The sequence below is a fragment of the Sarcophilus harrisii genome, chromosome 5 (genome assembly GCF_902635505.1).
Source record: "Sarcophilus harrisii chromosome 5, mSarHar1.11, whole genome shotgun sequence".
NCBI classification, from domain to species: domain Eukaryota; kingdom Metazoa; phylum Chordata; class Mammalia; order Dasyuromorphia; family Dasyuridae; genus Sarcophilus; species Sarcophilus harrisii.
Genome location: NC_045430.1, coordinates 70,713,362 through 70,725,238, shown reverse-complemented (window position 1 = coordinate 70,725,238; position 11,877 = coordinate 70,713,362). Strand labels below are relative to the sequence as shown.

Genomic DNA, 11,877 nt, shown 5'->3' with positions numbered 1-11,877 from the left:
ACACACACACACACACACACACACACGCACACACATATTTTAACTAGCTCTCAAAAATTAGACTAGATAAGGAGGCTATTCCTTTGCCAGAGATTTTTTTTTTTTTTTTGTCTTCAAAGCAATTGACATCAGCTTCTTTTGTTCTCTCTCTTATCTCTCCCCATGCAGACTTGCAACCTGATTCAGATAAGGTTTTATTGCCCCCATTTTTTTCTTCTGACAGGTTTTTGAGAAGACTGCTTTTCTGCCAGATTTTAAAAGCAGCCAAGCTTTCTCTGTTCTTTTTTTCTTTCAGATTACTGCAAACAGGTTACAATTAAGTCTAACAAGAAATACTCACAAGCATTTTGTTTTGTGCTAGGCACCTTTGCAATATTGAAATGACCAGTTGCCAAATTCCTCAATCACTTTTCTTAAAACTTAACAGAACTCCTTAAATTAACACAATAGACAGACAACTCACAAACACAGACAACATTTTACATATCTCTTTTGTATATTCTTAAGGATACCCACCTTTTCTTCCCCAGTAGAATGTGAACATTTTCAGATTACAGACTATTTCATTTTTTCTTTGGTATCCCCAAAACCTACCATAGTGCCTAGAACATTAGTTGCTGCTTGTTATTCAGTCATTTCAGTCATGGACGACTCTTGATCTCATTTTGGGGTTTTCTTGATAAAGATACTGGAGTAGTTTCCCTTTTCCTCCTCCAACTCATTTTACAAGTGAAGAAACAGGCAAACAAGGGTAAGTGATCTGGCTAGTATCCCATAGCTAGTGTCTGAGCCCAGATTTGAATTCATGAAGATGAGTCTTCTGGACTCCAGGTCCAATGCTCTATCTACTGTACTGCCTAGCCATGTAATTGATTATTGATTGATTGGCTCATTGATTGAGCTGGAACGTTAGCATCAGATTCACAAGGATATAAAAATTAAATTACACCATATTCTAATTGCCAAATAGTAACCACATATGTTATTATTCCTCATCACATTTAGATGAGGCTGATAGTGTTAAATGGTAATTTCATCAATGAAGAAACTCAAACAAAGAGTGGTTGAGTAACTGTCCTATCAACCCCCAGTTTCATCACTGGCAGTCACAGAAAACAGCAGCTAATTCAATGAGTTACTCTCCTACCACCACCATTCATTATTGTACTTTAAAAGTCCCAAGATAGAAAATTGTCTGAATTCACATCGACACTTCTTGCCTCCAAAGCAAAATGCTAAATAATGGAAAATCCAGAAAGGTGTCTTGAAGCCAACATGACTAAAAATATTCATTGCCAAAATTGCATAATATAAAAGTCAAGCATAGAACTGGGGGTTTTTTGTTTGTTTGTTTTCAAAGAACTGAATAATTGCAAATCAACTTCAAAGAGACAGTGCCAGCTCATAAGGATGCTATTGATCAATGTAGAGAGGAGGATGAGGTTAACCTGCAAGCAAATTATCAGAGCAGGAGGAAAGATGCTAATAACCACTCAACTCAGTTTTTCCCACATGCGTAGGAGAAGTGGGTTATATGAAGGAGATATAAGAATTACCCAGGTACCCTTTTTAGGTAGAACATCACTGAGTATCTGTACAAATACATGTCATCTGATCCCCACAGGAAAGCACACAGTAATTGTCTCCAACTAATGCAAGTGAATTTCTCCACAGGGAAATTAATGAATATTTCATTAATTAATTAGTTCATTAACTAATATTTCATTCAAGGTAAACATCATAGCATTTGACCAGATTGCAATTTGGTTGAAACAGAGATTATTAAGTGTAAGGGAGCTGGGGGAAAAGGAAAAAACAACCAGGAAAAGTATCTAGGTGGAAGGATGCATTTCCAAAGTACCTATGGAGTTAAAGGGAAGATGGGAACTTTTGGATAGTGGTATCATATTTTGTCCTATTCCTAATTAAATGTGGATGTTTAAGAGACTAAAACTCTGTTACTTATCTTATTGTGTTGCAACTGGGGTAATAATAAACATGTATTCATTTGTCTTTCTGGGTTTATAAGGTTACTTGTAACAGATTAATTCCCTGCTCCTAAATTTGCTAAACAACCAGTCATATACCAAAGGCTATATCACTATTTCCCCCCACGAACTCTCCCTTTTAACTGAGTATCAATATTCAGTTTTACTCGTAATATTTGGAATTCTTGATCTTTTTGTGACATGGACCCCTTTTGCAGTCTGCTGAAACAAAAATTTTTTTAAAAATACATAGTATTACAAGCCAATTATCTTCAAATATAAATATCATTTTTTTCAAATGTTTGTTGAATACAGCTGTCAGAAAAAAAAATTGTTTTAAAAGTTCATGAATCCCAGAGCCTTCTGCTTAAATATTGACCTTTTAGGTTACTTTTTCTCCAGAAGATAGACATCTAACTCCCCCAAGTGAAATCTAAGAAAAGTTTCAGGAAAAATAATGATACTCTCTGGATTATATTCTCAGGTAGGAAATAGGAGATGAAAGAGTGAAGTGAGCAGAACCAAAATAACGTCATAAAGAGTGATAGCTATATTGTTTTAAGAATGACTTTGAGCAAGTCAATTTTAGCTATTATAAATACACAAATTAAGAATAAAGGACATATGGAGAAAGATGCTATCTGTATCCAGAGAAATAATTGATAAATAAAGGACAATTTATAGAATAATTTCACTTTTATTCCTATTTGTGTCCAATAGTAGCCATCTCTAGGGTAGGCAGAAAAGAAAGGGGAAAAAAATTAATTTACATGATAACTTTGTTGTATATTTGGTGAGAATAGCAAATATTACTTGGTAGATTTGCAGTTTCGGGTGCAATCCATTTTTTATTGTATTGTGTTATGGAAATGTTTATTTTGTTCCATGAATTCACTCTTTCTGTTGTTATTTGCTTGGATTTTCTCTTCTTTCTCAGTTGTTTTAATCTAATTTTTCTAGTACAGAAAGATTATAACTATATAAATATGTATACATATATTGGATGTAACATATATTTGAAACATATTTAACATGTATTGATTTACTTGTCATCTAGGGGAAGAGGGAGGGAAAAGGAAGGGAAAATTTGATTTTGCAAGGTTCATTGTGGAAAAATTACCCATGCACATGTTTTGTAAATAAAAAGCTTTAAAAAAAAAAAGTGTTATCTCTATTTTCAACATAAGAATATGGAGTGATTTCCCCAGTCATATACCTAATAAGCATTCAAAGCAGAATTTGAACTCTGGTATTCCTGACTCCAAATTCAGCATTCTATCAAGTGTGATAACATTCAAAAAGGACTTACAATGCCTGGCATAAAGTAGGTATTTAATAAATATTTATTCCCTAGCTAATTATTTAGCTACCTCAAAAGAAACAATTAAGGGGGGGAAAATCATTTAATAGAAAAACCATGTCTGACAATGTTTTGTCCTAGTGTCTTTGTATGTGGAATCTGTTCTTCAGAACCATTACTAGTTTGTTTTTTTAGTTAACTCTGATTTTCTTTTAGTGATCTTTTTCTTTATGTTGCTGTAGTAATGTATTATTATTTTAGCTCTCTTCTAATTCTACTCTCCATCAGTTCATGTCCAGGAGGACCAGGACCTCTGGTGTGAGAGCTTGTTGAGCTCTTTTTGCAGAGCTGCTCATTCCCCTTTGGTGTCCACCTTTATCCTACATTAAGGGACTGAAGGGCTTAGAATATGATATTGTGGTCGGCAAAGGAGCTAGGATGGACCTTCAATAAAATAGAGAACTTTCAAAACTCAAAAAATTAAAAATACCAGAGTCAATGATTGCATTCTGGACCATTGCTAGTCATCTTGAGTTTTGTCCTGCCATTGGATTTAGATAACAAATCTGTCTCACTTAAATCCATATATATCATATATATAATATTACATATAATTCTTATATGTGATTATTTTATATTTTATAATTAATTATAATTAATATTTTGGCATGTATGTAATTTCTTTTGTCTTTGACTTCTCTGGGGTTTGTATACGCTACTTCAGGTCTTGTGCTCCATCCACTGGGCCACCCAGCTACCCCACAAATATATAGATATACACACAGTTACGCACACATAGACACATAAATGTGTACATATTTATATATACACATGTTTCTTTATAAGCCTTAGGAGAATAACTGGGTCAAAAAAATAATGTTATTTGAAATATATCAATCTTATGAGAAGCCTTTACAAGCCTATTAAAAACTAAGTAAAATTTCCAGGAAAAATGAACAGAAATGACATGGACACAGACTATAATAATTCCATCCAAAAAATAATACAGTAGCCAAATTGGTAGGAAAAAAAACAACACATTTATTATCATACATATTGCAGCTATAATTATATATGTAGCTTCAGTCAATTTACAGTATTTGACTTTTTCAATAAATAAATTTATATCATTGATTATAGCATTAATAAATTAAAAAAAAAATCAACATTAGGAAGAATGCCCCTCCTCCCCAAAGGACCGGGAAGTGTGTTTAGAAATAATTTTAAATAAAGTATATACATTTTTTTTCTAAAACACCTTATCCCTAGCAAAGTTTAAGGAGCTCACTTTGGGAGCTCAGAAACAGATTACTATTATTAATAATTATACTTTAATTTTCTTCTTAAGTCAGTCGATCAGGAGTACATACTGAATGGGCACATTTATGTTAAAGAGTTTTGACTCTTTAACATAATTTAACAAAAATTGCCTTTTTGAGGGGGGAAAAATTCTGATTTTCCATTCAATCATCTAAAGCCTTGGATTTCCTTTTTCTATTTTTCCTATATTGTAGAAAATTTAACTGCAGTAGCCTCGTAGGTATAAGAGCATCATATCCATCTCACTCATTGCTTTTACCACTGCATGCTTTCCCAACTAGAACAATAAAAAAAAACATATTAGGACTTATACCAACAGGATCAAATTTAGAAAAAAAAAAAAAAAAGACATGGAATAATCAGATCACTGGAAAGAAGCTTTACTATTGTACTAAATTAATTCAATCAACAGTTTTCTAAGTGCTTACAATTTCTAGTCCTTTTAAAACAGGTCCAAAGTAATATTCTTTTGAGTAAGAGAGGGAAGTGCAGTTGTATTATACTACCAAAAACCATAGATTACAGCTCATAGAGTGGTACAGACTCTGCAGAACCACTTAAGCACCCAGTATAGTGCCTGGCACATAGTAGTTGCTTAATAAATGCTTGTAGAACCAATAATGTTTGTTCTTTATCCTTTAGCCATTATCCCACAGTCCAGATTTTTAAAAAATCCATCTCACCAGGTTTTTCAAGCAACATGCCATAACATGAAAGTGCTATATAAAAATGCATTATCATTTATCATCTGAAATATACTATAATTTTACTTTTTTAAGAAATATAATTCTATCTTTCTACTATATAATTAAAAGTTCACATTCGTTTTTGTCCTTATTCTGTACTCATTTTGCCATTCTCCCAGAGAACATTCTCAAAATGTCATTAATAGTCATTGGAATATTTTTGCTAATGAGTTCACAATATGATTTTTAAGTCTCCAGCTATATTAATGAATTCATTAGGTTTTTCTTCTCATACTTGCCTGTTAGTAGAAAGTATTTGATGATAAAAATAAGCTAGCACAAGTATTATCCAAAATTGTGATTTTCACAGATTGGGCATCAGACCAATTTTCTATACCTCATAAATACACAGCCCAAATGTCAAATAATCATAATTTATTATTGGTATGAACTATCACTGAATGCTCAGTCATCTTCATAAGAATCAGCTAAGTTTACCATACCATATGCTATTAATGTAAGTTAATATGTTAATGTCAGTTAATAAGGTTTTCCATAACTAGATTGGACAGTTTAAAAAATCTTCTGGGTATACTTCCAAAAAAATCTAAAAAAGGTAACATACTCCCCAAATTTCAAATTTCACATTTTATTTAACTCCTAACAGCATTCTCAGCACAGTCCTTATCCATTCCCTCTTATTCTAGTTGAGCCCCAGTTCCTATTTGGGAGCCTTCTCCTAATCAGTGTAGTTGAGGCACCTAAAAATCAAGTCCTTCAGAATCCAGTATACAAGACTAACTCCCAGGTCAGACTTCCTACTCTTTCTAATAAATTATCCCACACCAAAAAGAAGGTCTGACCTTCTGCAACTGCTAAAGATTGGGGCACAATGACCATTTTTCTTAAATAAAAAACAAAAGTTGTTGGATGTGGTATTAGGGTAAGCTGGAATTGAAAACTCAGGAATGTTTCCTATAACATGGATCTTAAAGTAAGGGTACAGCTTTACCTCCATCCTTTTCTTTTAGGTAAACAGTACCAGAACTCATCTCAATAAATGGATTTGTTTTCTGAGCATTTGGAAAAGGCGGGAATCTTATCAATGTAACTAAAATTGGAAAAAAAATTTAAAGGAAAATGACATATATCTCCATTGCTTGTTTTATGAGTTAATGGTGATAATATTGAAGATTGTATGGCATAAAAAATGTATGTATTTATTCCGAATCCTGCAACTATAAATGGTGTCCCAGCTCTTATGGAAAAAGTGAATGTGGTTTCAAATTCCACCTCGGTGACTTTGGACAAGCCATTTAAAAGCTGGTGACTTTCCTCACCAGCAAAATGAAGTGGTTGGAGTTACAGGTTTTCTAGTTCCCTTTCAGCTAAATTGAGGGGGCAAAAGTGTAAGTGCACCTTGGATGAAGAGCCAAGTGTAGGATTAAGTTTTTGCCCTGATACTACCTTTTACCATGTTGGTTTAGTCAAGGGAACCAATTAGTGTGGGCCTCTATTTCCTTATTTGTAAAAAGAATCAAGTTGGACTACTTTGTTTCTAATATTCTTTACAGCTCTTACACTCTATGATTCATGAGATTTTATACATTCCTACATACATATCCATACACAATCTAATATTCATTAAACAAATCTTTATAATGAACTAGACACCCCCAGGTTTCTTTTGATAATATTTTGACCCCCAGATTCAGAATAATCAGATGTCACCAAATAAAGAAAAGGGCTTTTTTTTTCTTCTTCCCATTGCAATAGATATAAATATATATAATTAGTACCTTTTGCACTTTGCTCCTCATATCATTAATTGTTCTCTGGACTTTTCTGGTATCACCATTCATAGTCTACAAAAAGAAAATACAATGTCAATTCAATATAGCATTTCTTAAATTTTATGTCCCTTATGAATATGAAGTTGGGGACTCTTCTGATTAAATTCTAGCAATTATTTTTTAAACTGATATGTTAAGATTTTCCAAGGTTTTGTCCAGCACTTCATAATCAATAGAAGCTAAATGACTTATGAACATATGCCCAGAAGATTCTTATGGTTTTAAGTTCCAATGGAATAAAGGTAATGTATTTTTAATTTGGTCCCTGCCTATATAATATCACAAGGCACTTATGAATGTCCTTTGACATCCACTCATTATCTCAGCAAGTTCTTCTTGTTTGTTCCTGTTTCCTCACCTGTCAAATGAGGGGACTTGGACTAGATGGTCTAGGAAGGTCTTTCCATGTCAAAATTTATGATCTCCTTAATTTATTAGGAAAATTTGCCATTCTGCTCTCTAGCTTTTCCACTTCTTCCTCCCTCTGCTTGACTTTCTGGCTCTCAGATTACTCAGTCACTCTCATTGATATATTTTAATTAATGTAGAGTAATCTCAGAACTCCAGTACTAAGTATATCACCCCAAATTTCATTTTTTCAAGCATAAGTCAATTTTCAAAAATCATTCCTTGTTTACTAGAGATTTCTTAGATCTTCAGAATTCAAAGGGACCTCATTGAGTACAACTTTACCCTACCACAAGAACCCCTGATTTAATATCCTTCTCAAAAGACCCTCCAATCTCTTTTAAGAAACTCCTACCTCCCGAAGTAGACTATTTCACCTTTAGGCAGCTCCTAATTGAAAATTTATATCAATACTAAACCAGTCTCCAGAGAATACCCTCTTCCTACTTCTTCCATAAAGGGACTAGCAGAGGAAAGCAAATCCTTCAGTTATGACAATCTACAAGTAAGTATGCTGGAAATAATTCTGAATGGGGGAGATAGGTAGGAGAAATTAAAGGAAGTTTGTCCTAGAAAAGAATTAAATATACTCACACAGCTACTTAGCTTGCTTTTCACATTATTCAGGAAGGGCAACACATCTCGCATGTATTTCTCATATTTTTGCTCATAAGACAACAACACTTCCCTCAGTTGGAAGTTCAGAACTTCCTTCATCACATAACAGCGATTTGTTTCCTATAAGACAAAATTTACTCCTGTTGAAATGAATCAAACACAGAGCATCCCTCCATTCCAACTCAAATCAAGTAGCATTTGCTGCGTACTTATTATGCTAAACACTAAGAATAAAAACAAAAAATAAAGACCTTTCACATCCTCAAAGGGATTATATATTTTTTTAAATTTTCACAAAACACTACTTACTTCGACATCTTTTACTATGAGACGGCTTATGAATCGAGTGGTGGTATCATCATCGGCATCACTGGCCTGGAAAGGAAAAAGAATATGGAAATTTGTAATATGGGAAGAGTATGAACAAAGAAAGTAAATCAAATAGAAAATCTAGAAATAGATCTTTTTGAAACTAGAGATGGGTCAGGGCAATGTCAAGGAATGATGGAGAGAATGCAGAATCAATGAACCAAATCATTCCTTTGGAGATAGCTGTCAGTCAAATATTCCAAAGGCCAGTAGAGTAGGTTTTCTAGCTCATCAAAATACGCTCCTGTGTTTGGCATATAAAATTTGGCTCCTTCCTCCCTTTCCAAGGTTCTTATGTTTGACTCTGCTCCACACATTCTACAATTCAGCTCACTGACCAACTTGCCTCTGGAACAATACCCCATCTCCCATGGGATGTCCCCAGGTCTGCAACATTCTGACCTTTCACTTCCACCTTTTATCTGTATACTTTTGAGGCTCAAAGCTCATCTTCTTCAAAGATTTATTCCTAGTTCTTTTCTTCTACATCTCCCCTTTCAAACTTTGCCATCTACTTGTAAATATCTGGTATATATCTAGTTAGTAACACATTTTTCCAATAAAATATACGATTCTTTAGAGTAAGAACTGTGGGATTCTTCTTAGTTGTTTTTATTTGATTTGCCTTGCTTTATAATCTTTAGCCTTAAGACATAGTAAGTGCCTAATAAATTTTTAGAGACCAAAATTAATACCGCTTTGGAATTCCCCAATATTTGCCCTAATCCTTCCTGAATTCTACTATATCTAACACTGTGAATAAAATTTCTAATTGTACAGCTGCCTGTAAAAGAGACAAAAAGAATATATTTCTTGTTTAATCAGCAGGATAAAGAGAGAAGGAATATTTTCTCTTACCATTTTGGACAAATAATAGATCTGGTTGTTAATGTGTCGTGCCTGAAAAATAGACCTAGCAATTTTGCAGTTAGATGCCCCTTCTCCTCCCTGAGCCAGCAGGGTCATGAGAAGGAAGTACAGAGCCACGGTCTTCATGGGAAAGAAGCTTTTCAGACCCTGAGGGGTTTCCATTGTCCTCAGTCGGATCTCCAGTGATGGGCAATCTCAAGTAAGAGGATCTATTGTTAAAGGAAAAAATAGAGAAGCATTAGTAACAGAAGGTGAAGGTGAACTATAATAAATTTTAAAATACCAATAGAGTTAAGTATATCAGCTTACGATTTAGATGAGTCTCATTGTAATGTGAGCATTGGAAAGTGCAACTTTTCTAGATCCCAGGGTCTTGATTTTTTCAAATTATGATTTAAATATGACATCAACACATTGTCTAATTTCCAGTATTCTCTTCTAAGAACACCTTAACTACTACTGGAGCCCACAAAGCATCCCCTCCATGGCTTCCTACCTTGAAATGCAAACTGTCCTTCTTTTGTCCTCATCATCACACAGGAAGAGCTTTCACAAGCTAATCCCAGAAATTCTTTAACCCCAGCAATTTTTTCAGAGAAAATAATTTTTCTCTCTTGATTAATTCCAGATTTTGGTAAAAGTGTCCCTTGCTCTCCCACAGAGACTAAGTAAGCATTTTGGTTGCAAACTCATTTTTCTACCAATTTCATAGAAGTTTTTCTCATCTGGGTATTCTGAAACAAAGGAGTTAAAACCTATATTATTTGCTGATAATTTTCCCAACAAGTGAGTTTAGAAGAGATTCTTAATCTGTTTTGTGTCATGGAATCATTTGGAAGTCCAGTGAAACCTATGGATTCCCTTCTCAAAATGTTTTTAAGTCCATAAAACAAAAAGAAAACAATTCAATTATCAATTTTTTTAGACCCAGGTGAAGCTGTCCTGTTTTAGAGATATTTTCATTGACAAAGAATTTATTTGGGAAAAAAAGTAGTTGTGTTTATTTTTTAATTTTTAAAAGCCTCCTGAATCCTAAACAGTAATTTAGGATAAAAAAAATTTTTTTAATTATCCTTTTTCCATAAGAATTACTGAATAAGAAAATGCAACAAATTTAATACTGGTTGAAGACAACATTGTTACAACATTGCAATTGGTTTAAGTTTTATTATGAAAAATTAAATCTCAAGGATAAGTCTGAGAACGAGCATATGATTCAAAATTTGCCTAAAACAACTTTGAGCCAGTAAAAAGTAGACATGATTGAGACAACTATTTTTTAAGGAATAATATGCTCTTTTTCTTAACTAACAAGAGATAATTTGCTACATTGAGGAGGTGGGAGTAAGGGAGTAGAGAATAACCTCAGTGCTTTTCAATATTAGAGTCGTTAAGAATGGGGGAAAATAAAAGTATAAAAAGCAAAGATCACTAGGTCCTTTCCTCCATTCTTTCTCTCCCCTGCCCCAGGTCAGTCAAAATATATCTGCTATTTTATGACCAAATATCATGGATGGCCTTTTCCCCAGACTCTCTGCCAATTTCCATTTCCACATTCAAGTTCAATCCCATTTTCTCATTGAAGGAATATGTGTGTGTGGGGGGGTGGTGCTTTAAATACCCCTTTACCTTAGAGTGAACCATTATCTTTCTAGTGAGAAAGAAGGCCCACCAGCCCTTGCCATGTCTTGAAACATCCTGAAGTCTTCTGGGTTTTACTGTCTACTTGAGAATCTTGACTTTCAGACCCCAGGACAACCACTTATAACCTACTGATGCTTTTTAAAGATCTTTGGACATTTCCATTTATACTACTGCTAAACCATTAAGATTTTTAGGTCTTCCCATCAGTCCTGTAGCTGAATTTCCCAGTTAGGGTATTACTCTTTGAGAACAGGTATTAACTCATTTTTTAATTTATATCTCTAGCACTTAAAACTTGGAACCTTATAACCATATAAGAATTGTTTTTACATTCATTCATTTGTTTACCGATTTGCTTTTTATTCATTTATTCACATAGCTTATGATTCTCCCAGATAGGGCTAGGTACTCCATTCTTCCTCTGCCCCATTTGATCTTCTTCACTTTATTACAGCATATTATACTGTAATATATTTCTACTCCTCTTTTAAAATATAAAAACATGGGGAGAGATGCAATGCTATTCATTAGACAAAGGGTTTCTAATATGGTTTGTTGGTCCAGTTTCATTTGACATTTTTATTAATGATTTGGAATGTGGGACATTTAGCTGGGTTTCTAAAAAAAGACATTTCAGAATAAATTTAATTATTCTCTGTGAAGACTCGATAATCTAGTCTTTAGTAAACATAATAGCTGACATACTGAGAAATTTCAGGTTTGCAAAACACTTTGTGCAACTTTCTCTCATTTGATTTTCTCAATCAAAAAAAATATTTATTGTATTATCCCCATTTAAAGGTAAGAAAACCATGGCTTCA

General features: G+C 33.7%; 1 protein-coding gene across 1 annotated transcript; it reads right to left on the bottom strand.

Annotated features, from left to right (window-relative positions):
- Positions 1–4,755: 4,755 nt before the first annotated feature.
- Positions 4,756–9,574, bottom strand: LOC111721270 (interleukin-22-like). Its single transcript, XM_031940171.1, has 5 exons — positions 9,401–9,574; positions 8,483–8,548; positions 8,150–8,293; positions 7,094–7,159; positions 4,756–4,885 (listed from the first exon to the last, which is right to left on the bottom strand). Exons 1-5 carry the CDS (start codon positions 9,572–9,574, stop codon positions 4,808–4,810), a joined length of 528 nt encoding a protein of 175 aa, XP_031796031.1. The 3' UTR covers positions 4,756–4,807.
- Between the last annotated feature and the right edge of the window lie 2,303 nt (positions 9,575–11,877).